Source organism: Neohortaea acidophila (genome assembly GCF_010093505.1).
Source record: "Neohortaea acidophila strain CBS 113389 unplaced genomic scaffold BDY17scaffold_2, whole genome shotgun sequence".
Taxonomy (NCBI): Eukaryota; Fungi; Ascomycota; class Dothideomycetes; order Mycosphaerellales; family Teratosphaeriaceae; genus Neohortaea; species Neohortaea acidophila.
The window spans coordinates 2,123,386-2,150,525 of record NW_022985511.1 but is presented as its reverse complement, the minus strand read 5'-3'; the positions used below and the strand labels follow the sequence as shown (position 1 = coordinate 2,150,525).

The 27,140-nt window shown below is 56.6% G+C and overlaps 14 protein-coding genes and 1 non-coding gene across 15 annotated transcripts; 7 read left to right on the top strand and 8 right to left on the bottom strand.

Moving 5' to 3' along the window:
- Window positions 1-48: 48 nt before the first annotated feature.
- BDY17DRAFT_245823 (DNA polymerase beta-like protein) lies at window positions 49-1,905 on the top strand (the record flags this gene model as incomplete). Its single annotated transcript, XM_033730667.1, has 1 exon — window positions 49-1,905. One exon carries the CDS (start codon window positions 49-51, stop codon window positions 1,903-1,905), a length of 1,857 nt encoding a protein of 618 aa, XP_033593498.1.
- A 2,268-nt stretch (window positions 1,906-4,173) lies between these two features.
- On the top strand, window positions 4,174-6,643 carry BDY17DRAFT_246052 (kinase-like domain-containing protein; the record flags this gene model as incomplete). Its single annotated transcript, XM_033730689.1, has 2 exons — window positions 4,174-4,341; window positions 4,394-6,643. 2 exons carry the CDS (start codon window positions 4,174-4,176, stop codon window positions 6,641-6,643), a joined length of 2,418 nt encoding a protein of 805 aa, XP_033593497.1.
- Window positions 6,644-7,517: 874 nt separating this feature from the next.
- Window positions 7,518-8,670, top strand: BDY17DRAFT_308272 (ribosomal protein S5 domain 2-type protein; the record flags this gene model as incomplete). Its single annotated transcript, XM_033735192.1, has 2 exons — window positions 7,518-8,006; window positions 8,071-8,670. The coding sequence occupies 2 exons, from the start codon at window positions 7,518-7,520 to the stop codon at window positions 8,668-8,670; spliced, it is 1,089 nt and encodes a 362-aa protein (XP_033593496.1).
- Window positions 8,671-8,786: 116 nt separating this feature from the next.
- BDY17DRAFT_89225 (uncharacterized protein) lies at window positions 8,787-9,549 on the bottom strand. The gene has a single exon (XM_033738809.1). The coding sequence runs from the start codon at window positions 9,430-9,432 to the stop codon at window positions 8,971-8,973; it is 462 nt and encodes a 153-aa protein (XP_033593495.1). The 5' UTR covers window positions 9,433-9,549; the 3' UTR covers window positions 8,787-8,970.
- Window positions 9,550-9,666: 117 nt separating this feature from the next.
- BDY17DRAFT_315493 (HSP20-like chaperone) lies at window positions 9,667-10,742 on the bottom strand (the record flags this gene model as incomplete). The annotated part of the gene is made up of 3 exons (XM_033735914.1): window positions 9,667-10,520; window positions 10,580-10,609; window positions 10,667-10,742. 3 exons carry the CDS (start codon window positions 10,740-10,742, stop codon window positions 9,667-9,669), a joined length of 960 nt encoding a protein of 319 aa, XP_033593494.1.
- A 213-nt stretch (window positions 10,743-10,955) lies between these two features.
- BDY17DRAFT_308270 (glutaredoxin-like domain-containing protein) lies at window positions 10,956-11,341 on the top strand (the record flags this gene model as incomplete). The annotated part of the gene is made up of 2 exons (XM_033735191.1): window positions 10,956-11,153; window positions 11,207-11,341. The coding sequence occupies 2 exons, from the start codon at window positions 10,956-10,958 to the stop codon at window positions 11,339-11,341; spliced, it is 333 nt and encodes a 110-aa protein (XP_033593493.1).
- A 316-nt stretch (window positions 11,342-11,657) lies between these two features.
- BDY17DRAFT_292352 (Pyruvate/Phosphoenolpyruvate kinase-like domain-containing protein) lies at window positions 11,658-12,524 on the top strand. Its single transcript, XM_033732808.1, has one exon. The coding sequence runs from the start codon at window positions 11,699-11,701 to the stop codon at window positions 12,470-12,472; it is 774 nt and encodes a 257-aa protein (XP_033593492.1). The 5' UTR covers window positions 11,658-11,698; the 3' UTR covers window positions 12,473-12,524.
- Window positions 12,525-14,243, bottom strand: BDY17DRAFT_292351 (putative choline/ethanolamine kinase). The gene has a single exon (XM_033732807.1). It carries the CDS (start codon window positions 13,991-13,993, stop codon window positions 12,749-12,751), a length of 1,245 nt encoding a protein of 414 aa, XP_033593491.1. The 5' UTR covers window positions 13,994-14,243; the 3' UTR covers window positions 12,525-12,748.
- A 495-nt stretch (window positions 14,244-14,738) lies between these two features.
- Window positions 14,739-14,848, top strand: BDY17DRAFT_t7. Its single transcript has one exon. It is a non-coding gene; the product is annotated as a tRNA-Ser (tRNA).
- A 727-nt stretch (window positions 14,849-15,575) lies between these two features.
- Window positions 15,576-16,201, bottom strand: BDY17DRAFT_308267 (uncharacterized protein; the record flags this gene model as incomplete). Its single annotated transcript, XM_033735190.1, has 2 exons — window positions 15,576-16,055; window positions 16,112-16,201. The coding sequence occupies 2 exons, from the start codon at window positions 16,199-16,201 to the stop codon at window positions 15,576-15,578; spliced, it is 570 nt and encodes a 189-aa protein (XP_033593490.1).
- Window positions 16,202-17,021: 820 nt separating this feature from the next.
- Window positions 17,022-18,157, top strand: BDY17DRAFT_321670 (uncharacterized protein; the record flags this gene model as incomplete). The annotated part of the gene is made up of 5 exons (XM_033736668.1): window positions 17,022-17,298; window positions 17,359-17,490; window positions 17,547-17,680; window positions 17,752-17,851; window positions 17,919-18,157. The coding sequence occupies 5 exons, from the start codon at window positions 17,022-17,024 to the stop codon at window positions 18,155-18,157; spliced, it is 882 nt and encodes a 293-aa protein (XP_033593489.1).
- A 131-nt stretch (window positions 18,158-18,288) lies between these two features.
- On the bottom strand, window positions 18,289-20,680 carry BDY17DRAFT_321669 (uncharacterized protein; the record flags this gene model as incomplete). Its single annotated transcript, XM_033736667.1, has 7 exons — window positions 18,289-18,480; window positions 18,545-18,796; window positions 18,872-19,710; window positions 19,807-19,988; window positions 20,038-20,300; window positions 20,359-20,530; window positions 20,589-20,680. 7 exons carry the CDS (start codon window positions 20,678-20,680, stop codon window positions 18,289-18,291), a joined length of 1,992 nt encoding a protein of 663 aa, XP_033593488.1.
- A 707-nt stretch (window positions 20,681-21,387) lies between these two features.
- Window positions 21,388-23,133, bottom strand: BDY17DRAFT_89121 (ubiquitin-conjugating enzyme/RWD-like protein). The gene is made up of 2 exons (XM_033738808.1): window positions 22,975-23,133; window positions 21,388-22,917 (listed from the first exon to the last, which is right to left on the bottom strand). The coding sequence occupies exons 1-2, from the start codon at window positions 22,975-22,977 to the stop codon at window positions 21,544-21,546; spliced, it is 1,377 nt and encodes a 458-aa protein (XP_033593487.1). The 5' UTR covers window positions 22,978-23,133; the 3' UTR covers window positions 21,388-21,543.
- Window positions 23,134-23,295: 162 nt separating this feature from the next.
- Window positions 23,296-24,792, bottom strand: BDY17DRAFT_292340 (uncharacterized protein). Its single transcript, XM_033732806.1, has one exon. The coding sequence runs from the start codon at window positions 24,581-24,583 to the stop codon at window positions 23,438-23,440; it is 1,146 nt and encodes a 381-aa protein (XP_033593486.1). The 5' UTR covers window positions 24,584-24,792; the 3' UTR covers window positions 23,296-23,437.
- A 772-nt stretch (window positions 24,793-25,564) lies between these two features.
- Window positions 25,565-27,097, bottom strand: BDY17DRAFT_246744 (V-type H+-transporting ATPase 54 kDa subunit; the record flags this gene model as incomplete). The annotated part of the gene is made up of 2 exons (XM_033730754.1): window positions 25,565-26,745; window positions 26,803-27,097. 2 exons carry the CDS (start codon window positions 27,095-27,097, stop codon window positions 25,565-25,567), a joined length of 1,476 nt encoding a protein of 491 aa, XP_033593485.1.
- Window positions 27,098-27,140: the final 43 nt, after the last annotated feature.

The following is a 27,140-nucleotide window of genomic DNA, read 5'->3' as shown; positions in this document are numbered from 1 at the left end:
ATCGGTCCAAGTGCTTCGGATCCAAATGGTCAAGTAAGGCTGTCGGCTATGAGTCGTGCAGACTCCTCCGACACAGCAAAAGGCCCTCCGCCTCTTGTTACCACCTCTTCGTCGGCAGTCACAAAGAAGGCCGTCGGCAAAAGGAAGCGAGACAGCGAGATCAGACTGGTCCCAGACGATCAGCGTATATTCAAAAGTCAACGCTTCTATTTCTTCCCCAATAGCGACAAGCACCCAGCACGCAAACTGAGAATTGCCAAAGCCATCGAGTTTGGAGCGACCTGGGAGTCGGAATTCAACGAGAGCGTAACGCATATCGTGGCAGACAAGAGCATGGACTACGGCCTTCTGCTGAAGTACTTGAAAAAGGACGCTCTACCACCACACATTGCCCTCGTTTCCGAGAACTACCCTGCCGAATGCATCACGTTCTGCAGACTGCTAGATCCTCGTCAACCGCAATTCAAAGTCCGAGGCTACGACCTTTCTGCCGCTGCACCACCCATATCATCAGCCTCTTCAGATCGCTCGTTAAAGTTGAAGCCCGCTCCTGATTCCGTGCGGGCTCGTCAGCCGGAAACGCCTGTGCAAGATGATCGTGTACCAGAGTCGCCTCCCACTGTGTCTACTGAAGATGGTGAGGGCGAGGAGGATCGAAACCCCAGTGCGCCGCCGATCGAAAGTACCGCAGAGTTCGATGCAGCATTGAAACAAGCTCGAGATCTGCGGCACGTTCCTTTAGACATGGAAGAGGATTCGGGCAGCAGGCCGACGAGCTCTGACGGCCCAGCGACGGACGATGAAAGACCACCAGCAGGATCCGAGCTCGACCGACGGAAAAAAGGCAAAGCCCAGAACTATCAAGCCAAATTCCAATGCATGCACAAGCACACCGGCTCCGACGAAAACCCCAATGTTGGCACCATTGCCATTCTGCAGCAAATGGCGGAATACTACAATCAAGTTGGAGACGAGTGGCGCACGAGAGCATATCGCAAGGCCATATCGACCCTACGAAACCATCCGACCAAAGTCTGGACACGAGAGGAGGCCTTGGCCCTACCTCAGATCGGCGGAAGACTCGCCTCCAAGATCGAAGAGATTGCCTACACCAATCGCCTGCGACGCCTGGACAACGCCAAAGCCGAGCCGCAAGACCAAGTGCTGCAGACCTTTATGCAGGTGTATGGCGCTGGATTCGCGCAGGCGAGCAAATGGGTCAACGCCGGCTACACCACCCTCGACGAGCTGGTGGAGAAAGCGGAATTAACGCCCAACCAGCGCATTGGGATCGACCATTACGCAGACTTCAACTCGCGCATCCCGCGCGCCGAAGTCGAACAGCACGGGAATGCGGTGCGCAAAGCCTTGCACAAGATCGATCCCGCTTTCGACGTAATTGTCGGCGGCTCATATCGACGAGGCGCGAAAGATTCGGGCGACATTGACTGCATCATCACCCGGCCGAACACGGACTTGCCGCACATCAGACAAGTAGTCCTGGACCAACTGGTTCCCAAGCTGTTCGCAAAGAGATTCCTCATGGCCGAGCTGGCAGCGACGTCGCGCGACGACGGCAGCAAATGGCACGGCGCTTCGTGCATCGCTGGCAGCAGCAGCAGCACCGGCATCTGGCGGCGCATCGATCTGCTCCTCGTCCCCTCGGACGAACTAGGCGCGGCACTGATCTACTTCACCGGCAATGACATCTTCAACCGTTCGCTGCGACTACTGGCCAGCACAAAGGGCATGCGCCTCAATCAGCGCGGGCTGTACAAGGATGTCATCCGCGGCAAGGGGCGGGAGAAGCTGAGCGAGGGGACGTTGGTGGAGGGCAGGGACGAGAAGCGGATTTTCGAGGTGTTGGGGGTGCCTTGGAGGCCTCCGGAGCATAGGATTTGTTAGAAGGGGAAGGGCCGTGTTTGAGTTGGATTCCATTGATCTTGAGTATGGGTGGGAGTTCAAGCGATGCGCGTAGACTGGACGTGTCGTATACTGGCATGACGGGCGACTGAGTCCGCGCTTGGCACAGGGCAGCTGCATGTGGTCTCGCGTGGGCGGCGGGAATGAGCATCCGAAGGGATTTGTGCAGATCGTCTGCAGACAGCATGCGTGATCTTGCAGCGGGTGTTGACATGAGAGGGGTTATTGGGGTCTACTACAGCGCGTTGCCCGTATGCCACCTCCATCTCTCCAAGACTGTGAATTCTGTTGAGGTCCTCGGGCTGTGATGAATCCCTCGACGGCTTTTCGTCACACTGATCACGTCCTGGCGATGATTTGAAAAAGACGACCCGGAATTGCGGAGCTAATTGGCTGCCAACGGCACCGCGGTAAGCCAATGAGGCTGCAGCTTAGCGCACAGTAGTCAGGGGAAACAACAAGGCACGGACGACGCTAGCGGTGCAGGAAGCACAGGGCCGACAGACCGGCGCTGTTGCTTTGCTTCTCCGATGTGATCAATCAATTCCATGAGCGGAGCGGAGCGTGTTGGAGTGATGAGCTGGCGAGGCGGATCGTGACTCGCGATGCTTCTGCCATGCTTTCGCCATTTTGTCGTTGGTGTTGCTAGGCGAAGCGGCCAGGAAGCAACAAATGCGCCGATGGCCAATCGGAGGATTTGGCGGGGGACGCGACTGGGACGGAATCACGGAATTGTTGACGGATGTGTTGTTTATCACCCGACACGCAACCACGCGTCACCCGATGGTCGAAGGTGCCCCACGATGTTTGCAATGGGGATGCTATGGGCGCTGCTGTTTTCTCTGCGATGTGTCTCTGGCGTGAGCAAAAATAACTTTCAATCACCTCGTCTCCACTCCTGCATGCAGCCTGGCGGGCTGCAGCAGGGGAAAGTGGCCATCACAGGAAGGAGCCAGGGGGGGGGGAGCCGAAAGCTTGGGGAAGTTACGGGTACGGGCAGGCACGGGCGGGCGCGCCTCTCCCTCCCTTCCCCTGCACCCTTGGATTCCAACGTCAAGTCTTTTGCCCCTGCGCCTACCGCCTAGTCTCAACTCATCTCATCATCCGCGCACTTGCTGCACGTCCCGTTGTGTCGCTCGCGGAAGCGCATGCCCGCCCGTTGCTGCCCCATCGCCGCTCCTCGCTCACGCCTTCCCCTCTCCGTCCATCTGGCCCAATTCTAAATGCACGGCTCCTTCCTTTCCAAGCTGCTGTCATGGAATTGATGGGCGCCGCGAATCACCACGCGCGACGTTGCCTGTTATCCTCCTTCCTCTCCCCTTTTCGCCGCGCTCACTAGCATCCCGCCGCCGCATCCTCTTCCTCCTCCCCATCATCGCTAGCGCATCCGCGCATCTTAAACTAAAGGGGCAACACTCGCCGCCCGGCACCTCTAGTCTCTGCCCAACGTCACCCACGCCTCACGCTTTCCGCAAAGCCCTGGACTGCAATCTACCGTCTGGGGCCCCAATCGCTCGGCCGCCAACACCACTAACTATCCCTACCATTGGTTCCTTTTCCGCATCACACCACACGCGGGCCCACGAGCGGTGTCTCAGTCTTCGACACGCGCTCGAGCTCCGCGCCTGCTCACTCATCACTCCACTCCACCCCGACTCTACTCCTACTCTGCCCTTCAACCTGGACACTCTCCCCGTCCCCTGTCAAACCAGGATCTCGAACTCTATCTCGGTGGCGGCGACAGCGACTGTCAGTGAAACGAGCTTCCGTTGCACCTTTGCAGCTACCGGTGCCTCCCCGATCACCACGTTCAAGGCACCCCGGCCGCGCCTGTAACCTCACGCACTGTCCCTGTTGATCACCTGCCAAACGCTTCACTCGTTCCGCACCGCCGGGATCGAACATACATCGACGTTCGCTCCCTCGACTCTACCCTACTCTCGCCGCCTTGTCGACACTCACGCTCCTTTCGTCCTACCATTTACGCCGCCACGACATCTGCTGCAGCTCTTCAGCGCATCTACAAGCATAATACCACACATACATCCGCGTCTCATACTTCCTCCCCACCCGCTCGCCCTCTACCCGGACCGTCCCTGCATTACTACCTTATAGTCTCTAGAGACCAGGTGAGATGTCTCGGATCTGTTGCTCTGTCCCATGCTGACTCTTGCCAGATACATCCAACATATCCCCTACTCCATCTATGTCGCGATAGCCCCTCCTTCCCACACCACAAAGCGAAACACCATGACGGTTGCCTACCACAACCATGGCTGGCCCTCCGGCTCGCCATCTCCCTTATGTCTAGAGGACAAGTTCGAAATACTCAAAGAGATAGGAGATGGCAGCTTCGGAAGTGTCGCGCTTGGGAGGACTCGTACGGCGGGAGCTCATATTGTTCGGAGGAACACCTTGGTACGCGTCGGAATGCTGTACCTCCGACAAAGCTGTGCTAATATCGTTGCAGGTGGCCGTCAAGACCATGAAGAAGACTTTCGAACACTTCTCCCAATGCATGGAGCTTCGCGAAGTCATCTTCCTCAAGACTCTTCCCCATCATCCTCACCTCGTCCCCGCATACGACATATTCCTGGACCCCTACACCAAGAAGCTTCACATCGCCATGGAGCACATGGATGGCAATTTATACCAGCTCATGAAGGCAAGAGATCACAAGCCGCTGGATGCCTCCAGTGTGAAGAGTATACTATACCAGATCTTATCTGGTCTGGAACACATCCACGACAACGGCTTCTTCCACCGTGATGTCAAGCCGGAGAACATTCTCGTCTCTACGTCCGTCTCGGAAACTGGCAACGCTTTCAAGAGATACTCCTCCCTCATCACGCCTCCCTCAACGCCACCAACCTACTCGATTAAGATTGCAGACTTTGGTTTGGCCCGTGAAATGCATTCGCGAGTGCCATACACAACATACGTGTCCACGAGATGGTATCGTGCGCCGGAAGTGCTCTTGCGAGCAGGGGAGTATTCTGCACCCGTCGATATCTGGGCGATTGGCGCCATGGCCGTGGAAATCGCGACACTTAGGCCTTTGTTCCCTGGTGGCAACGAGGTCGATCAGGTGTGGAGAGTATGTGAGATCATGGGCAGCCCAAGCAACTGGGTCAACAAGCATGGGCAGAAGATTGGCGGTGGTGAATGGAGAGAAGGCATCAAGCTTGCACAGAGACTCGGGTTTTCCTTCCCCAAGATGGCACCTCATTCGCTGGCCACCGTCCTGCCAGCACCACAATGGCCAGCCAGCCTTGTGCAATTCGTGACCTGGTGCCTGATGTGGGACCCGAAGCACCGCCCGACTTCCAAGCAGGCTCTCGAGCACGAGTATTTTGCCGATGCCGTCGACCCCTTGATGAGGCCGAAGACCAACAGCAGTAATCGAATTCTGGGACGAAAGGCATCGACGATGACTCCCACGAACGAGTCTGTCGCTGACTCGGTCCCGACACTTGCGACCAAGACGTCGTCGTGGTTCAGAAGATCCATGCCCGCGAGAGAGTCGTCTGCACCAGCACCACCCGTGCCTGCACACGTTCAGCCGATCCTCGAAGCTCCTAAACGATCTGCCATTGTGCATGCAAACACTGTGGATGCTGCACCCTCAGCATCGCGGATCCGAAATCCTAGCGACAAGCGCGCAACATGGGGCCACGGCTTGCAGAGCAATCCTGCGCCGATTCCCATCTTGCCGTCAATCCGTCCCATCTCACCACTCCGGGACGAAGTGACCGTGCAGGCAACTACGAAGCCTGCTGAAGTCCCGATGGAGAGCCACCGGAAGATTGGTCGACAATTGTCTGTCAATTCGTCTGGGAATCACTATGCCGATATGCACAGGCAAGAGGCAGAGCGCATCTTGAATGGAGGCAACGGGCTGAAGTCTCCGACGAGCAGCAGTGGAAAGGAAGGCTTCTTCTCGCACCTGCGCAAGCGTGCTCGGAGACTCTCTGGACGCTACCAAGGTCCCAACTCTCCCAATGCCGAGGATATCGAGGCCAACGCTGGACGCGGAACCTGGCAGAGCAGCAACCGACAAGCCATCGCTCCCGCCGGGGATGACAGGGCCTTCGATTCCAGCTTTGCCGATCTCGATCGGGCTTTGCGCAATGTACGCCATAACTTGAACGCTGCTGCTGATGTCAAGCCGCCTGTCAGGCAACCGTCGCTTCCACGACAACCTCAGAAGATGGCGAGCAGCCCTGCACTCCACCGACACGCATCCTTGCAAGAGGAGCGATCGGCGGCAGCATTGCCATCGACTACCTCGATGTTCAGCCGGAACCGTCGGTCGGTTCGACACCCCCCGCAGAACAAGTACGAGACGCCGAGCGAGGAGGACGAGTTGCTGGACGAGGCGATTCATTCAGCGCACACCGCTGCGCGACGACTGGACGACGTGCCCAAGGTTCCGGCCAAGCATCACAACATCAGCCAGCCGGCATCGCAGTCTCTCTTCTCTGGCGGCGCTACGTACAGTACTCCCTATCTGACGCCATCGACCTCGAAGGACATGAATGGCGTGAGTTTTGGAGGCTCGCATGATTACGCGCCCACTCAGCCGATGCCGATCCCGCGTGCGCCAGCCAAGAATCATCAATCGGTCAATCCTCAGTGGCCCACGCCTCCCTACGACGAGAACGACTGGGCCGCGGCGGCTTCGGCCAGCATCTTTGCCACGCAACAGGCATTCCGATGAGCGTCTTGCGATGATGTCTACTATAGACACCGAAGATCCTTCCGCTACCACCAGCACCTCGCATCGCCCGAGGCCATCTCCTATGTTACCAGTTGCATTCCACTGGCGTCTTTATCGGATTCGCCACGGCCTCCATTCATCTCCGGCACTTGAGCGACGCATTCATTCATACTCCACCGCCGGCGAAGAGAACACTCATTCTCTCTCGACTGCGAGCGATTTGTACAGTCGAATCAACGCAACCCAGCACTTCACTTCATCCGCATCGGACAAGGAGCAACACAGCGACCTTTGGCATCCCAACTTTTTGTTTCCTACTACTTTTCGACGAACATTTGGCCAGCGAATCCCGTCATCATCTATCATCCATCCTTCGTCTGCGATCTGCGGAAAGGCACATCATCTATCCCTACATCTTGCTGTCAGATACCCGAGAAGCGCGAGAAATGCGCTTGTTTTTGTTGCTTTTGCTGTGGACTTTGTTTCATTTATTTGGTTTTGGTGGAAGGGCAAGGCGGAGGAGCATGAAGAGGAAGGGGTTCGAGATTGTGGACTTGTACGCTGTACAGCAGACTTATGTTGATATCTGTATAGCGTAAGAGACACGTTGTGTCGGTCTTTGACCCTTCACTATCTGCTTTCTTTCATTTCGTGGTTGTTACTCGTGTATCTGGTTGATGTGATGCCTCAGGCGTGAAGATGAAGCTGGTGACGATCGCGGGGCACGTCACTTCCAACCGCGTTCCTCAAATTTCCAACCGCTCTCATTCTCCCAAAAATTTCAAGCTCAACTCCGTTACACCACAATACCTCCAACACCTATATTCTCCTCCGCACACACACCCACGCACATACCATGAAGTAAACAGCAACCATGCCCCCCTTCACCAACATCCCCCTCTCCCCCGCCGAGCTCTCCTACCTGCACACCTCCCTCTCGCAAACCCCACCTCTGCGCCCGGACGGCCGCTCGCCCACGGACTTCCGCCCGCTGGTCGCCGAGACGGATATCCTGCCTTCGGCGAATGGGAGCGCGCGCATTTGTTTTGCGGATGGGACGGAGGCGGTTGTGGGGGTGAAGGCGGAGGTGGAGAGGAGTTTGGGATTGGGAGTGGAGGCTGGGGATGGGGATGTTGATATGGATGAAGAGGATGGTGGTGGTGTTGGTTTGGGGGAACGAGGGAAGAAGAGTCGTGGACGCGGGGAGTGGTTGGAGGTTGCGATTGAGATTCCTGGCGTGCGGGACGATGATGCGCTTCCTGTTTTTCTGTCTGCTATGCTGTCTGAAGCTCTGCTTGCGGACGGCGGGTTGAAGGAGAGGCTGTGGATCAATGCGCGCTTTCACTGGAGGTTATACGTTGATGTGCGTGGTGCTCGCATTCCCTCTTTTCGGATGGCGGACGATGCTAATGAGACTGTCAACACAGGTCTTTCTCCTCTCATCGCCGCTCTCCTACCCGCTACCCCTGCTGTCCCTGACCACCCACCTCGCCCTCCTCTCCACGCGCTTGCCAGCTCTCATCTCGGAAAAAGACGAAGACCCTCTCTTCAACGACGACTGGGAAGCCTCACTCTACCTCTACCCTCGCGCGAGCGAGCCAGCAGCACAAACGCTGAAACCCCCCTTCACCCTGCTCGTCATGAGCGTAGGCGAAAACATCATCTTCGACCCGAGCAGAGAGGAGCTGTCCGTCGCCGAATCCGTCCTAGCAATCAGCGCTTCCCCCTCCACCTCCATCTCCAACAGCAACAACAACAATACACTGAACATGGTCGCGCTCCGCACCATCGACCCGCCATCGCGCCTCACCGGCTCCGCCGTACCAAACAGCATCACAGCAGGCGGACCCTCACTCACGTCTGCGGAAATCTTGGCTCTGCGCGAGAAGGATCAAGGACAGAGTGTATGGCGGCCGCCGAGGGGAGGGATTCCCCGCGCGCTCGTGTCGAAGATGATTAAGATGGTGGTGGAGAAGGGGGGAGTAGGGGAGGAGGTGCTTGCGGCGCTTGCTGGGGTTGGGACTTGAGGGTTGTCGTTTTTGCGAAATGCTGAAGAATGGATACGAAGATGTTGACTACCTAACGCTTGCTCTACAGAGACGGCGGGCGAAACGCGGGTATTGGCCTTATACCCCTGCGTGGCCGACATGGCGCATCACGCGTCCTGGTCGATTGCACTCGACACAAGATGGTGCGGAAGAACATCGCCTTTTCGAGTGCACTGATACTGCACGTGGCAGAGAAGACAAGCACGCGCATAAGTGCATCATCATTCTAGCCCCAGAGATGGGAATTAAGAGTCTGGCACAGCCATTCCCAAAGAGCTACTACCACTCTTCACGACACAGCACAAATGCCACGAAGGCAATGCCTCTTCCTTCCCTCCAAACGCTCAGCCCGCTCTCATCCTTCCCCTCAAACCGCATGCTCCCAACGTCATTCACAGACTCCGACTCACACCTCCCCACTCCTCTCACCACTCTCCAGCGCCTCCCCGTCCCAACCGCCGCCATCCATTCTTCGTGGCCAATCGACTGCATACGCAAAGCAAGCCCATTCCCACATCCCGCACAAGTCGAGCAGACTTCTCGTCGCCTTTCCCGTTGCTCGACTACTCGTGCGGTGCATGGTCTGTTGGAGGAGGAGGGACAGAGACATCGTCGACGAGTGAGGCGGTGGATGTGGAGGCCACAGGTGTAGGTTGTGCTGCTTTGGTGGATGCACATTTTCGTTTTACGTTGTCTGTCTCGTAGCGGGCTGGCGTTGGAGCCGGGTAGAGTCGAGGGCATGGTTTAAGAAGGTGGAAGGGTGGAGTCGAGGGCGCGATGGAAGGGGGAGTCGTGGTGTAGAGTGTAGGACAGTGGATGGCGTGCTCGATTGTAATCTGTATTGAATGATGTTTGTTGGACCACAGCCGGATACCATTCCCCCTAAACCCAGGCCGTACGGAGTTCCAATCCGCCGACAGCAACAACTCCGACGCTATGCTTCCTGTATCGTTCTTCCCAGTGCCTTCCCACCTCTCATACTTTTCCCGCCCGTCCAGCTTGAATGATACTCCCCGTATGCGGATCCGTCGCCCTCAATACCGGCCAGCCAGCGCCATCCGCCTTGGCCAACGTCAACTCCAACTTGGTGCCCATGATTTTGAACGTGCTCTCTGCCGACTTGATCGATCCGAACAACTGCATCGACGCCTGGTAATGCTTGTGATCAGCAGTATGCAAATCCAGCTCCAGCGTCCGACCATCCGACGTAAAGTCAACCTTCGACCGCTCCTTGTCGATTTTCTTGAGATATAACGATGCAATGACCGTGGTGGCCGTCTGGTAGAAATCGTTCCTCACGTCCGCCAATTCCTCCTCCTTCGACGCATCTTTCTTCTGCCCTATAAAGCAGTGTCGCGATTTTGTCTTGCACCCGGGGATGCGCATGAACTCGTCGAACTCGAGCACGCGCTTCTTGCAACATGTCCAGCCTTTGCTGCCTTCGTGGAAGAGGGCTTGCCCGGGGTGATGCACGCATTGCTCGGCGTCTCGATCTTGTCCTGCAGTATATGTCTGTCCGCATCCTCTCCGTTTGCACGTCGCTCCGGAGGGGATCGGGAGGTCAGGATCGTCGTCTTCGTCTTCGGGCGGAGCGGGACTGGACGTTGCAGGCGGCGGTTGTGCGGAGACGGCCACGCGGGCGACTGCGGGGGTGAGGTTTGCTGCGGCTTGTTCGGTCTGCGCGCGAATCTTGGCTTCGACTTCGTCGTTGTTCGCTTTGGGGGTGGGGGCGGGGGTGTCGTCGACGGTGCTGTGTTTGCCTGTTGTGCAAGGCGGGATGGTCATGAATTCGTCAAAGGTGAGGACGCGAGGTTTGCAGCATTTCCAGCCTGGGCATGGATTGTCAGTCAAACATGTGGATGGTGTGTATACCAAAGAATAGACCGACCTTTTTGACCTTCGTGAAACTCGGGCGGTCCTGGAAGAGACAATCAATCGCTGCATCGGCGGAGCTGTTGGGTTAAGCAAAACCTACCGGGATGGTAAATGCAAGGCTCGTCAGGGTCGGAGAAGACCTTGCCGCAGCCTTTGTGCACGCATTTGCTCGCCATGCTGCGTCACGAGGGACGGGGAGGGATAGAGGTCGGGATGGGATGGCGGCGGAAGTGGTGTTTGACAAAAGTTCCAATTTCAGCCCGCCGAATCTCGTCGCCTTACGTCACGCGCTTGGCTCGGGAAATTCAGGGCTCATAAGGCAGAAAGAAGCCTCCGACACTTGTCGAGGGCATCACAAACCAATTCTAACGACAACGAGATCGACGAAGATGAGAGCAACGGCGATCCTGCTGCAGCAGCGCCTCCGCTTGACCCTCTTCACCCGTCCCAACTGCTCCTTGTGCGACGATGCCAAAGAAGTCATCAACTACGTGGGCAAGCGAAGGCCCTTTGAGTACGAGGAAATCGACGTGATGGAGAAACAGCAGCAGAAGTGGAAGGCGTTGTATGAATTTGACACGCCGGTGGTACGTGAATCGCTCTTCTCATTCAAGAATGCTCCACTCATGGATGGATATAGCTTCACGTAGACGCGCCGGAGAAGCAGCAGCAGCCCTTCGAAACCACGACAAACGCGCGGAAATTGATGCATCGCTTCACTCAGACCGAGCTGGAACAGGCCATCACCCAAGCATTGCAATCATCTGGACAGTAATAAGAATCAACAACACCCGCATGTCTACTCCAACTGCCTAATGCGGATGACAACTCCGACTCCCGGCGGCTTTGGAGGGGCTCGAGGGGTCAGACCCCACCACAATGCGACTCTGAATTTGCGAGATCGCTCTTCCGAATACCAATCATCCTGCTACTACTTTTGTGATCATAACTCGACCATCGACCTTGCTGATACCTACGAAACTACTCTTTCCCTCCTCATCCCCGTGAAAGCCTTGCCAGTCCACGCCAACCGCCATCATGTCCGCAATGCAATCCGCCAACCGCCTATTACAAGCCTTGAAATCAGGCAAGCCTTCATTCGGAGGATGGCAGGTCCGTCCCCAATACTCCAATGCAAACCCCCCTTCTAACAAACCCCCAGGGCCTCCCAGGCACCAACCTCTCCCGCCTCATCGCCCGCACTCCCAACCTCGACTGGGTCTGCGTAGACTGCGAGCACGGCCAAATGTCCGACGACAGCATGCACGAAGCCGTAGCCGCCATCGCAGCCTGCGGCGTCAGCCCCATCGTGCGCGTGCAAGAAGGCCAGCATTGGATGATTAAACGCGCGCTCGACGCAGGCGCCCACGGCATCATCGTCCCGCTCCTGCAGACGGCCGAGGAGGCGCGGAATATCGTCAAATTCTCGCGTTTCCCGCCGCAGGGGAATCGCGGGCTCGGTAGCGCGTTGTCGATGGAGAAGTGGATTTCCGGCAAGACGGGGGAGGTGAAGGAGGTGCCGTGGGCGGATTACTACGAGCACTCCAACAGCTCCATTGTCATTATCGTGCAAATCGAGACCAAGTCTGCACTGGAGCAAGTCAAAGAGATTGCCGGCGTGGACGGGATTGACGTGCTGTTCATCGGTCCTAACGATCTTGGCAACTCCATTGGTCATCCTATGGTTCTGAATGGAGGCAAGACTGCCCCCGAACTCGACCAGGCGATTGCGACGATCCACAAGGCCGCGCAGGACGCAGGCAAGTACAGCGGCATGTACACCGGGACGGGCGAGCAGGCGAAGAAGTATGCCGACGAGGGCTTCAACATGATCAACACCGCCAACGACATTGCCATTGTGAAGCAGTACTTTGCGCAGCACATTAGCATTGCTCATGGGAAGTAAGGGGGGTGAAATGTACACTTTTGCAGGCAGCTATGTAGATCATTATTAGAGACTGCTCCATCATTCCCTCCCATGGAGCTGATTTTCCTCTCTCTACCCAGGCGATGTCTACAGGTTAGAAGGAGCAATATCTAAGCGCATCCGCTCTGCTCTCGCCAATCGGGGGTATCATGTTGAATGAGATTGCAACGCATTCCTCCAGCACACTTCACAACCCCCGGCAATTAGACCACCTCCAACGTGATGACGACAATGACAAAGGACAGAGGATCATCATCATTCCTCCGCCCACCGTCGTTCCCGCACCGTCATCTCCTCTCCTTTCTGCTTCCGCGACCCATCTTCTTCCGCCTTCCACGCCCAGTATTCACCCAACCGCAGCTCGGCATACGACGGATAATCAAACTCAATCAAACTAATCATCGCCTGAATCAGCGCCCAAATCCCCCAAAAGAAGCCAGGGAGCCCGCGGAACTCGTCAATCTGGCGAAATAGCTGCTCCACATCTTCCCGCATGTCGATATCCACGGAAGTCGTGATATCATCCGAGATGGAATGGTAGCGGAAAGCGCCGACGTAGTGCTTGAGGAAGTCGCGGCGCTGGGAGCGTGTGGGGACGCCGGCGTGGTCGCATTCGAAGCCCGCCCACTCGGCGAAGTGGTTTGCGATGTCGAAGGCTGCGGGCCCGGGGGTGGAGTACTCGTAGTCGATGAAGGAGACGGGCTTCTCGCTGCCGTCCCACTTTGTGCCGGACGGGGTTTGGATGACGACGTTGCCGGAGAGCAGGTCGCAGTGGGAGAAGATGTAGTCGCGGCCGTCGAGGCCGGGCGTTTCGCCGAAGCGGGCGGAGAGCTGGGTGAGTTCGGCGTCGAGCACGGTTTTGCGCTCCTTCTCTTTTGGCGTCGATTCGGGCAGCGCGTCGATCCAGTGCTGCATCAGACTCCAGATGTTGGGCATGGGCCGCGTGTGCTTGCCGTCTTTGAGGCCGCAGTGCTTGCGGTCCGCGGCGTCCTTTTCGAGGTCGGGGGTGGAGGTGATGGCGGAGATGGGGAGGGCGGCGTGCCATTGGCCGATGAGCTTGGCCGTCTGGCGGTAGACGGCGGGTTTGCGCAGATCCTCCGGCGAGCAGACGTGCCCTTGCACAAAGCCGTACATGAGGCCGTTCTCGAAGCGCGCTAATAAAGGCGGAGCGAGGCCGGTATTGGCGAGCAAGTTATGCGCCTTCATCTCCCGCTCGCGATCGATGAGCACGGCGGTGCCCTGTCCGTACGCGCGCATCAGCACGGCGTCCTGATCATTCTGCGCATCCGTCCGGCCGGGATGCTGCTTGGTGGCTTTGCAGAGGACATTGGTGATGCCGTCGGTGAACTTCTCAATCTCCACCTCGCCCTCCGACTCCTTCCACGCGGGCCGCAGGGCATACGCGAGCTTGAGAGCGGACGCCTCGGGCTCCGCGTTATCGAAGGTGATGGGGAGGAAGGGGACGGCCATGGGCGAGTCTACGCGGGTGGGAGACGACATGTCGTGGGAGGAGTGAGACGAGGATGGTGGTGGTGGGGTTGGATGTGGTTAGCGCCAGGCACATTTCATTTAAGGGATTAAGCCGCGTTCATCTCCGATGGCACCGTGTGTGGGTGGTGAATACGAGTGAGATATGGTAGATTATGTGAGGAAGAGAGAAAAAGAAGGCAGAAGCAAAGAGCTCCAATGAAGCTGTGCACGTTTCGGCAAATCAACGGGATGGCACAGGGGGGAACAGGCAACTCTTGTGCTCTTCCCGTCCATTGGGTTTGCCTTTGTGCCTGCTCGTCGCCTTATTCGCCGCTTTGTGCGTGCGCATGACGTAGGCGTGGATGGCCCCGCGATTGCATGTGATTGCCTTCATCTCAACACACGCCTTGAACGCCTTCTTTGATGGTCAAAATATCGGTAAGATCAATTAATTTCATGCATTCCAGATGTCGACGGTCGGCGAAGTAAATGTACTTGTGTTGATGATCCCTTCGCTGCTCACTTCTCCAGCTACAAAACCCCCGCAGCGCGCTGAAGATACCGGCCGTGAAAGAACAGCCCAAGTCGACAATAGTAATCACGTCTCATCTCTGTTCAGGTTTATGAGGCTACGTATGTTTAAAAAATCTATCAAAGATACCGAACACGAACAGCTTTGCGCCGTCCAACGCTCAGTGGGAGACGGAAAGGTTTCGGGTAAATTCAGCCAGTGGATATCTTGAATTCACCCGCACACTTCGGCACCAACCTTGCTGGCGTGGTAGCAAAGCGGTTAATGCGATTGACTAGAACTTAATTACCTTTGGGTGATTGAGTAGATATCAATTCCCTTCGGGGGCGTAGGTTCGAGTCCTGCCCACGTCGTCAGACTCTGTCGAGTGGTGGCCAGTAATTCTTTTGGATTTTTTGCTACTCTTTCCCACGCTGCTTTCTCCTACCCCGTCACCGCACTGCTGTGCTTTATTGCGGTTGCACTCTTGAAGCAGACCTTCATGCTCGCGTGTCCATTTGCCATGCGTCAGCCGCGTGCGAAGCTTCAAAGTTACCTGCAACCTCACTTCATGCCGAGATGCAACGCCCCCTCTCTTCTGCCGCAAGCCGCTGATGCATTTGTCATATCACGCCTTGGTTCCACCCGAATCAATGCCACCGACCTGGCCAACGTTGTACGGAAACATTCACTAAGGCGAGCAGGTCCACTATTGCCAACCGGACGAATGCAAGAAAACGGCGGCACGCTTGACGTTGGCCTGCATTAGCCCATACTGACGCCCTCTTGATGACACCCTACCTGCCTGCCCTCATCACTCTACTTCCCGGGTCTAGGCCAAGGCGTGCTCGGCATGCCGGCACTTCGTTACATTCCGTCGAAGCGGAATCTGCGAAAGCATGCCACGAGATAAGACGAGACTCGGGGAAAGTAAGCAAGCAGGCAAGCAATGATCGATTCGAAACATCTGACCCGCCCGTCTGTGTACTTGCACGCATATCTCCTACCCTCGCTGCCGCTCTCCCTTTCACTCTTCGTCAGCCGTCCCATCATGGACACGCTCGCCTTGTCCAGTGTAGAAGACCATGGGTCCGCATGGCGCTACTCTGCTGCTGCAGCTGCATCCTCGACCGCCTTGCGATATCCAACGTAAAAGACGGTGCTGGCCTGATCCTCGTTGCGCTTCTCTGCCGCCGCCGCCGCATCCTCGACCGCTTTGCGGTAGCCGACGTAGAAGACGGTGCTGGCTTGGTCCTCGTCACGCTTCTCCGCTGCCGCTGCTGCATCTTCGACAGCCTTGCGGTAGCCGGCGTAAAAGACGGTGTTGGCCTCGTCCTCGCCGCGCTTCTCTGCTGCTGCAGCTGCGTCCTCGACCGCCTTGTGATAGCCGACGTAGAAGACGGTGCTGGCTTGGTCCTCGCCGCGCTTCTCCGCTGCAACAGCATCTTCCACCGCCTTGTGATAGCCGACGTAGAAGACGGTGCTAGCTTGATCCTCGCCGCGCTTCTCAGCTGCAACAGCATCTTCCACCGCCTTGTGATAGCCGACGTAGAAGACGGTGCTGGCCTGATCTTCGCCGCGCTGTTTACGAGTTAGCCATCCTAGACGACTCAGGCCAGCGTGCATTACCACCTCACCTTCACATCTTGCACGGGAGCAGCCAAAATCGGGCCTGCAAAGGCAGCCAAAGCAGTCAATACCGCCAAAGGAAGAAAGCCGGACTTCATGTTGGCGTTGTATCTCGTAGGCGGATTTGGTGATCGACAATGATATGAGCAGAACGGCGTGTGATTCAAAGGTCAATGGTTCGAAGGTGTGGCACTCCGGATGCGTTGATACAGCCGCTCTTATATGAGAGTCACATCATCCGAGCCACATCATCCGCCTCGCTCGGCCTTGGAAGGTAGCTGCACTCGCACTCCACACCTTTCTGCGGCATCTTCCTCCATCAATGCAACATCTTTGCATGTTGCCGCAGGGCTCGCGAGCAGCCATGGTCCGCTTGTTCAACACGAGTGGATCCGTCCACACCTTTTCCACGCTTCGTTGCTGATCTCTTAGTGTCGAGCTCGGTGAGCGTCGGTCCGGATGCAACGTCGGTATCAACCGTGAGCAGCTCACATCGCAGCGAGTGGAGCCTTCAGAGCTGCCGACAATGCACACAACGGTAAGTCGCGCGGTGTATCACCAGTTTCATTCGTTGAGGGGTGTGGAATAGCAGTGTGAGTCTCGCCGCGCTCTACACATCACGCGTAGTCGGTGCACAGCCTGCGTGCACAGCCTATGCATTCCATACCAACGTGCATTGCGAATGCGGATGTAACGACCCTAGCGAGATAGACTTTGCGCCGATACAAGGCGTAGCTCAAGGCTAGCAGCCCCGCAGAGTGCAACATGCAGCTGCGTGGTTACGGGTCGGCAACATCCACGCCAGCTGCGCATAGGACTTCGCTGTCGACAAAGGCCCGTCGATTCCGATCCTTTCTAGTCCGTCTTCCTCTCAATTTATTCCAAGAGGACGAAATCTTTCCAATCGGCCTCGCAATAATGGACGTCCGCAAAGCCATTCAGTCGTTGAGCCACAAGTACACGCCTTTGGGGGAGAAACAGCAATTGATGGACGGAGCGAGCGACACGACCGACAGTAGTGAGGCAGAAGAGGCGCCTCGACGCAGTCATGGCCCGTCGAACTCATGGCGACGGCCGTTCACAATCCATCTGGCCATTTTTTGCGTGCAACTCGTCCTGTGGTGGGGGTTCACGATGATCTTGTGGCGGTCATCGAGAGATCAGTTGTGCACGGCGCATACCTCGAGATACTGGAGTGAGTTAGCCTGTCATGTCCTGCCTGGCATGAGCACTCGACTTACCACGCTTCTTCCAGGCCCGGTGCAGAAGGACTTCGACATCACATACCACACCGAGACTTTCAACGGTTCCTTCCTGAATCTGACGCCGTGGAGAGGAAAGGCCGGGCCGGAAACAGATGAGGCTTGGGATTCGCTCGGCATTGACTGTGAGTCGCCGGCTCATCCCTCACGAGCCAAGTCGTTTGATTAACCGTCGAGGCAGTCCACGCGTTCCTGTTATCGCCCGAGGAGGCCGCGAGAGCCGGCGTGCCTTCAGGCCGAGTCATGTACCCCGAGGAGCAAGGCGGACCAGGGTATCCGGTGACGGTGGAGGTGCTTCATCAGCTGCATTGCCTGGTACGACGACGGGCCCCTTCCCCTCTGCATTCCCGCCAAATGAGTAACGGTCATGTATTGACGCAAGCCAGAACCTTCTCCGGCAAAGCTCGTATCTCAACATCGACTACTACAAAGCGCAGGGCAAGGGCCCGTTCGTGAACAGCGAAGCGACGCTCAAATACCACATCAGTGCGTACATCCACAGCGGCCCCCAGAGTCCCTGATGCGGGCCATGACTGACACCCCGTCGCTACAGCTCACTGCTTGGACAATCTGCGCCAAGTGCTCATGTGCAACGCGGACATTGGCCTCGTGCCGTTCGTTTGGTGGGGCGAGGAAGAGGACGCGCACATCTTCCCCGACTTCACCAGGCAGCATACTTGCCGCAACTTCCACGACATCAGAGACTGGGCTGGCCGGCAGCCGCTGGCCCCCACGAACGGACCGAAAATCTATCCTCAGCCCGGCGCGGAGATCTTTCCGAATCTACCGTAGGTTAGCAACGTACATTGATGCAATTGTAGCGTTCTTGCAAGCTTCATCGTTGAGAGGCGGGAGCAATCCGACGTCTGTATTATTACCGAGCACGTTGATCTCTTTATTTTGTGAGGGGAAGCAGTGGAAGGCTACACATCAATAAGAGTGCCCTGCTTGGGCCTCGCCACCCGATCCACATCCGCAAATGCAAGCTTGACTTTTCTTCCGTCTCCATCCACGGGCACCACTCCATACTGAACGATGCGGTCAGCATAGCGATCGGCGACCGCAGCACTTGGGGAATTCGAATGCGCTTCCGCCAGCATCGGCGCCTCGAATGCCTGGACTATGCATCAGCGACTGCTAACACGACTTGGAGGTGTCAAACTGCTCTGCTTGCCATACCTTTGCAATCTCCAAAGGCGAAAAGGACACTGTTCGTCCAACCTTCCACCAGCCCCAGTACGTCGGGACCACGAGCGCGACACAGATGATTTCGATGATGAGAGCGCCGGCGAAGTACCGGAAGTCGGTATGAAAGACGTTGTGTTGGCCATAAGCTTGCCCCATGGTCTGAGTGTTGACTTGGAAGGCGGGATCCATATCTTCTAATGTCAGGTCTCCTACGCCTTGCGCAGCAGCCATCCCGTAGGACAACTGTGGCTCATGAAGTTAGCATATTCGAAGCGGACATGTACGTTGACGAGTGGGAAGGGCGGAGGACAGCCGTACCATTAGCTTGTTGATACTGGCCATGTAGTCGTCTCTCGGGTCGGAGAAGCCAGTGCAGCCACCCTCGGGGCCATTTGCGTGGTGTCCAGAGGGCAGCGCGAACGACGAAGGCGTGTTAGAGCCGCCGATGAAGGTGTCGTAGTCTCCCTGTCCGTCTGCATTCATCAAGTAAGTAAAGGCATCCCACCGCTGGTGATGGAAAGCAACGACGCCGCCCAGCGTCGACTTGTGTTGAGGGAATCCCGGCAGGTTCTGCACACGGGTGACGGGCGCATTCTTCGCGATCGCGAGGATGTTCGGCGCACTCGCGGACAGGATGGTTGTTGTATTCCCGATGATCGACACATCGTACTCGCCAATGGCCGACTCCAGCGTGCAGATGTTGTAAGTGAATGTAGCATTACACGAGTCTCCAACGAACTCAGACGACCCGGTGATCGAGTTGATCTTCTCGTTTGATCCGTCTACGACCAGCTCGGTGGCGGTCAAGAAGAGAAGCAATTGAAAGGGAACGCCCCTGTTGAACTTTGCCTCGTCCTTCGCGGGCCAAGGTGTCATAAAGTCATACGTCTGTGCACGGGAGACACAAGACGTCGGTGCCAGCGCAGGTCCGACAAGTTTCGCCGTGCATTCCAACCCCTCTGGGCAGCCCTCGACGACGTTCATGAGTCCACTGTTTTGCTGCCAGAGCTTGACATACTCATTGAACCCGAAGTTGAATGTCGTAAAGATGCCATTGCTAACAGGCCCATTGGGAGTGGGAATGGTGCCGTTGAATGCGGTGTCGTCAAATTGCCCGGGGTATCCACCTTGGTCTGGAAACCAAGTACCTGTATAATCTGCGTATTATATTAGCTGCTGGGTGTAGCAACGCTGTTGCCCGCCGAAGCACTGGAAGCATTCATCTCTGCTTGATGTCGAGCCAATCGACTTACTAGTCGGAATCTGAGGCATCATCGTCCTACGCAAGGGGACATCAATGGTGAACGCAACACTCCTGACGGTTGAGGAGCGTTGAAGGAGGGGTCCATCGATGATGACAAGTGTCGAGCAGAGACAAGCAAGGCCCAGCAAGCCTATGCCGCGGCCAGCTGTGATGGCTCCACGAAGGCTCGTGCTGGAGGAATGTCAGCGTACCGCCATCTGTTGATGGAAGGTAGACTAACCCCTGGCGCCATTGATAATGCAGATTCCGTAGACTTGTCCCATTTAATGCCATCCTCCACCACGCAGTTATCACCCCCTGGAACGCCGCATATCTCATTAACGTGTTGCCAAGGGCGGTGAAGATTGCAATGTACGTCGACGGTGGGTTCGGCCAGGCCGCTACCTCGGTCTGGTTGGAGCCGAGCAACACGCTCAACGACGCGAGTACACAGACAAGAGCAAGGCAGAGAGCGAGAATCCCGGACAAGGGCCCAAGTCGGAACTACAGAGCCGAATTCGGTCAGCGATATGGGTCGCACCCATACGAGAGAAGTACGCACGAAGACTTGTCGCCATGGAATGGCAGTGTTCTCATCTTGCATCCTCCACGGACCCAGCCGGCTTCCAGTGAGTTGCTCGAACACTTGGTGCGCCCTCTCGGGGAGCGGTTGTCTCCAGACATCGCTCTGGGGTTCTTTGAGAGGAGTCTCCCGCGGCGTGGAACATTGGGAGCTGCGTGGAGAGCTGTATTAGCACAAAGAAGAAGACGATGGGTTCAGTAGCTACGCACAAGGGCGTTGCGGGCAACCCGCTTATGTCGTCCGTGGTTGTGCGAGTGTCAGCAGTCTCATCCGATGGCGGGAGGGGCTTTTCGATTTCCATTGTGTCGCGGTGCCGTCCTCATGTTCGATTGTGCAACACTAACGAGTGTCTGGAGATACAGAGCATGCTCACCAGAAGAGGAGCAGAGCCGGCGCAGCGAGTGTGTTCCAGCTATTATGTGGGCAAGGAGCCACCCTCGTCGACACCTCCTGATTGATTACAAGGTGCGTCAAGCTTGCATGGTACGGTTACGAATCGGTATGCTTCGTCGTCGGGATTGTTAATGAGCGGCGAAACGAGGCGGCCAAATTGTTAATGAGCGGCGAAAAGGACGCGGACCAGCGCCGACTGACGGCGATGTGGTGTCTTGCCTCCACAACATCCTGGTTTCCGTGCAGATCCGGTGCTCTCCATGCTTACTAGGTTCGCCATGCCTGCATGGAGGACTGAAAGCAGAACGTTTTCGGCAGCTTGACCCGGGATAGCCTGGAACGAACGCTCCGGTGCAACCATGGACCAGCTCCCCGGGAACGAGGCTCCGATAGATGGTAAGATACAGCGCCATGCCGCCCGGAACGAGGCTCCGGTAGGCGGGGCAGGTTGCATGCGCATGTCGCGGCCTCAAACACAGACACCCCGGGTTCAGTTGGAATGAGCGATGACTGGTAGTGACAGCTTGCAGGTATTGAGCTGAGTAAATGTCCGCCAAGCCAAACGATGCTCACAGCCTGATTCGCAGCTACCTGCCTAATTAGGCAAGAAGTCCTGACAAAGGCCACACTGCCACGAGAGCTTGACTGTTCGCGCGTCAGCACATGGGTAGGGTACACACAGTTCACGTGGCGAGGTGGGGGCACAGATGAACATTGCCAATCGCACAACGGGCGCTTGATTGGTTTAATCACGCATCGGCACATTTGACCTCACCACCTCCCAGCCTTCATCCCAAACGGCTCCCCCTCAAAGTCACCGCTGTTCCACCGGCAGATATCTCTCCCACACAACTCCCAAAGCTTGGCGTCCAACTCCTCCTTCCGCCGCGCTTCCTGCCGCCGCTTCTCCGAGGAGGATGGCGCTATCGTCTTGAAGATGCCACCGTGGCTTTGCGGGGTTTTGAGACGAGGGATGAGCGGGGCTGCCGCAGTCGTCCAGTTGGATGTGGGGGTTGTTGGCCGTTTCTGTGCTTTGCGCGGGGATACGCTGAGAGCCGCGGCGAAGGGAGAATCTTCCGCTAGGGGCTGCGCGTTGGGATTGTTGGGTGGTGTGAGGTTGGGCGCGCGGTGCATCGCATCTCGACTGCTCTCGGCGTGCTGTGTGTCATTTGTCGGTTGGTGTTTTCGCTTGGCCGGACTTTTCGTTGGACTCTTTCGCGGGCTTGGAGGGTATTCGGGCTCCATGTCTTCGTCCTCACTGTCGGTGGTGACATCCTCCATGATCAATTCCCGTAGAGGCATGGCCACTCCATTCTGTCTTCTGGGTGTCGTTGCTTGCGGTGTTGCAGGTTGCGCAGGCATTTTATTCGTGTCGTTTTCCTGGTTCACATCCATCATGCTACTGTCTTCATCTGCCGTCGTGTCCATGCGGTCTTCCTCTTGCAGCGCGTCTCCAAAGACATCATCGTTGCGCGTCTGCAAGATGAATGGCTGACTCGGGCCAGCCTGTTGTCGTCTCCTAGCGATCGCACCGCTGGGTGAGCCGTCTGATCGCCGTGACGCTGCACCTCGCTGTCTTGCTACTGCTCTTCGCCGGCCCGGAGCGCCTAGCTGATTCCCAGCATTCTCCTCCTGCCCTCTTCGTTGTGCCTCAGCAACAGCAGCCTGCAACACCTTCGGCACAACAGCATGTATACTCGTCATCAACTCCGCCCGCCTCGCAAAAACCGCATAATCCTCCTGAATCAGCGCTCCCGCCTCGGCATTGAGCGCACTATCGGGATTCGGCTGAATGAGCAGACAGCTGATAGTAACAAGCACATCACGCAGCGTGAGCTTGCTATCCCAGTCTCTCTTCAGCGTCTCGACGCACACGCCTCCGGTCTGGGGATCAACGTTCGGATGGAAGATGGGGGTGCGAAAGTGCGCGGTGGGCGGCGCTTGGGGGTACTCGGGAGGGATGGTGAGGTGCAGCTTCCATGCGCCTGCGGCGAAGGGGGTGTGTGTCGGTCCGGCGAGGAGGATGTCCAGCTGAGTTAGGTCGTCTGAGGTGGAGGCGTTAAGGGGGAAGAGGTAGTTGGGCGGGAGAGGTTGGCTGTGTAGGGCGGCATGATCGGCGGCCAAGCGACGCAGTGATTTGGAGTTCTGCATGGTGTTAGTGGCGTACAAGTGAGGCGGAGAGGTTGAGCACGATAGACGTACCATTGTGATTCGGCCGAGGGTTGGAGGTGGTGGTGACGCCCGCGCATGTTATGTGCGTCGTAAAGTAGGATGGTATGATCTACTCAATTCCAAGACTGCTCATGTGGTCCAATAGTGTAGATGCTGGTGGATGATCCGAAGCACTTTGGTTGTTGTCTCGAGCAGCTCGAAGGTACGGGTTGAAGTTCGGGAAGACGCGACGCGATTTCTGCCTGAGGCGACAAGCCTTTCACCTCAACCCTTAGGGTACAGCCTCTCGACTCACACGCACGGGTACTCACGGTCATAGGACATACGGAACATGATTTGATGATTGTAATACTGTATTCATGTCATCTAGTCATTATCTAGACGTTATTTCGAGACCATACACTGCCGACAGCAAATAGAAAGGCCAATCTCGCGCGAAGCTGTAAAGCATGAAGAGACGTTCAATGACATTCGAAACAACATATATCATGCATCATGCCAACTCATGCCTCCCATCCAACCTCTCCCTCCCAGACCGCCAAGCACCACTATTAACCCGTCCAAACGCACCACTCTCCCCATCTCTACCCGCAAAGTCAAACTCACTAACCTCCGATACAGAAGGATAATGGACGAGCGGAGAGTTCATGCGATCTGAACTCTTAGAGGGCAAAATCGGGGAAACGACATCATTGGCTTCTCTATCCTCTGCGGAAGAAAAGGGATTGGTGTGTAGGTCTGTCAGTCGATGTGGAGGCATGGGTTTGCGTGATTGAGAAGGCACGAAAGCGTCGGAGGGGTGTGTTGCGCCGATTCCTTGAGGATTGGACGGTAACGGCGATCGCTGGTTCTGCAGCTCCGTCTGGTCCATGATACCGTGACGGCCGCGATGCGAAGCTTGTGGTTCTTGCGGGGTGTAGAAGGGGCTTTCGTCAGATAACTCTCGATTGTGGTGAGCATGGCTACTGGGGGGTAAAACGTGAGCGCCAGTCAAGAAAGTCGTGTCGCGCTCCTCGGCGTGGCCCATGTTGCCATTGGGGATGTACTCCGTGTTGCCGCCAAAGACGTTTGCTCTTCGAGATCCCCTGGTGCTAGTGGAGGGCGAGGAGCGACGCATGAACATGGTGCCAGTTCGCTTCTTCCTTCGGCGTAGACAGCAGAAGATGACGGCCATGATGGCAATGGCGATTGCGCCGATGACGGTGGCGAGAACGATTGCCAGTGTTTCGTTGCCCTTTTGATCAGAGTTTTGCTGGCTATGAGATGACTGTGTCGGGGTAGCGGTTTGGTGTGAGCTGGTTGATGTCGATTTCTCGTGCAAGGCGTATGTGGCGGTGCCGAGAACGACGGTTGAAGGCCACTTTACGGCGGCCAGATCGGCAGGGATGGTCGAAGGAAAATATTGGCTGAGTAACGACTCTGCAATGTCGAAGAGGTAGATTGGCACGACTGCTGTGGTGTAGCCGGCGGGAGCAGCGGTTGTCGAGCTGGAGGACAGCGATGCACTTGATGCGGGGGTCGGTGTCGATGAGACTGCTGGTACTGGAGAGGCATCGCGACGGCTTCCAGGCTGGCCTCTAGCGGTTGCGACCAGCATTGTCGCAAGCGCCACATGGCGGACGCTGCAGAAATAGACCATGTTGTATCGATGACCAGTTGGAGTTGAGTCCGAGTAGCGACTGCAATATGATCGTGCAGCGCAAGATGAGACGCTCGTCAGAAGTAAGAGTTAACGTAGATGAATGGATGAAGAAGAAGACAGGGACAAGAGGAAATACATCGTTAAGAGCAAACCATGGAGACAATCTTACAGACGGGCAGTGCAAATGCCGAACAGCATACCAGACAGGCATTGACAAGAACCCCTCATTACCCTACGTGCTTGCAAGGATGCTACCCGCGGTAGCAAGTCAAGATGGACTACCAACCCATGCGAGCGAGACCCCAATAGCCGTCAGACGGGATACTCCACGAGCATTGAGTGGCTTTCCGACCAAGCAATCGAGGGCTAATGCAGGATGAAAGGCCGGATGAAGCTTGATCGTGGCAGCAGCGAGTGAGGCGTGCTCGACAGCGCCACGGTGTGTCGTGCTTCCGGAGAAACACATGGTCGGGGGTGTGGCGCACACCTATCAGAGGAGGGCGATGGCGGGTCTGGGGTGCTGCTTCGCCACAGTGATCGGCATGGTGCAGGGAGGTCTAGAGATTGTAAACCTGTTTTTGGGAGCTGCAGGTGTAGTAGTTGTAATCAAGGGTCCGATGTTGATTGCAACATTGGAGGCCTCGTACGCGCCCACAGTGACTGTCGGAATCGATGTGAGTCCTGAACGAGTAGACAGAGGTAATCGTATTACCATGCTGCCGGCTGTAGTTCTGTATCTCGAACAAGAGACTCATGCTTGATCTGAAGGCGCCGAGATGTGATGTCTGGACGGCAGCCAGATGTGGCGTCAATGATGCTGTGGCGTCGGGCTGTGTGGCTGTGCACCACCCTTGAATGCCTTGCGGGGGAAAAATGCATGTCGATCAGGCATCTCGTCATGGCGACGACAATCATTGTACACTCTATGCAACAGTACCAATCCCTCGTCCCTGCGCTTGCAGCAGCTTGTGATCACGCTTATTGTTGTTGCTGGTCAACACTGTACCGTAGCCACTCTCCCACCGCCCGCAGAGACTCCCACCGGACGCTCTCGTTCTCATCTTGCATCAACACCATCACCCTCGCCTTCAGCCCCATCCTATCCAACTGCTGTCTCTTCTCTGGACACTCCTTGACCAGGAAAGCGACATCGTTGCAGCCAATTGCGAGAACTTGCTTGTCGTTCTGCCAATCCTTGCTAAGGATTTCGGCCAACTTCTTGCACAGCTCACCCTTTTCCTCTTCGATGATCTGCCGCGCATTCTCACGCCAGAAGTCCGCGTTCTTGTGCGGCGGAGACCAGCGTAGATGCCCACTATTAACTTCCGCCGAGTATTCAGAGAATGTGGTTTGGGATGAGGTGTAGTCTTTCATCAAGGTGGTAATGCTGTCCAGATCTTCGAGAAGGTCCGGGTCGGTCAGATGTCGAGTCTTCAAGTTGGCGAGGACTGCGGGGAGCTTGGCAGGTAGGGCAGCCGGCATCAATGTACTTTGGTCGTATGAAAGGAGGTTGTTGAGCGTGCCGAGAAGCACTCGTGTCGTCTTCTCTTTCGGAGAGATCCGTAGGAGCTGGGTGTAGAGGGGAACAATATCGTGCTCGTCGTTCAAACCCTTGCCAATCACCTTGCCCTCAAACGACAGCTGCCAGATGACCACGAGAACGTGGTAGAGAAGCTGCAGGCCGACTCCCCCTCCAACCTTCATGTTGGCGGCCATGCTGGCATCGGCGGTGCTCCGTATACTCGAGCCACCAGCGGTGCTGCCGTTATGCAATGTGCTGTCCGAGTCCCTGCCACCCGCAGCGTTCCGCAACACATCGATCAGCGGGCCGAGGGTCTCCTTCCGCTGCTCCCAAAATTGCAGACGAGACTTGGACGTCCGGAGGAGCGCGCTGTACTCTTGTACGCCAATGTCCTGCAGGTTTGTGTCTGAGGTATTGGACAACAGCGCGATGTAGGAGTAGAGCTTCGGAAGGGCCTCGTCGATTTCGGGGGTGGACTTGGGTTGCGCGATGAGGGCACGGGAGAGCAGGGAAGAGAGGACGGAGGAGGTCAAGAGGGGAATGGGGTCTTCGGCATTGTTGGACTGCTTGAGCAGCGGTAACAGAGGTTTGTACGGGTGGGGGTGTTTGACCAGCGATTGAGTGAGCGAGGGAATATCTATGCATGTGTGTTAGTGCCGTCTGAGCGATATTGCCGAGCACCGTGTCGACATACCTTCGATGAGATCACCCGTCAGGACGAGCATATACTGCACAATGTCGGTGCGCTTGGCGGCGCTCTCGAAGATGCTCTTCTTCTCGCCATCGCCAAGCAGGAGGGTGGTGTAGGTGTCGACATCCTCCTCGATGGTCTGCTTGCGCTGTTCTTTGCGCACCTTGTCTATTGCCTTGATCTTCTTCAGATCGGCGTCGCTGATGGTCTTTGCTCGTACCGCTCCTTCCCAGCTGATCGGTCGGGCGCGGATGTTGTTCTGCAAGGAGAGGACGTAGGCGGGCGGGTCGAGAGACATGATGGTGGAGCGACGGCAGCAAGGGCGAGAGAATGCACTGCAC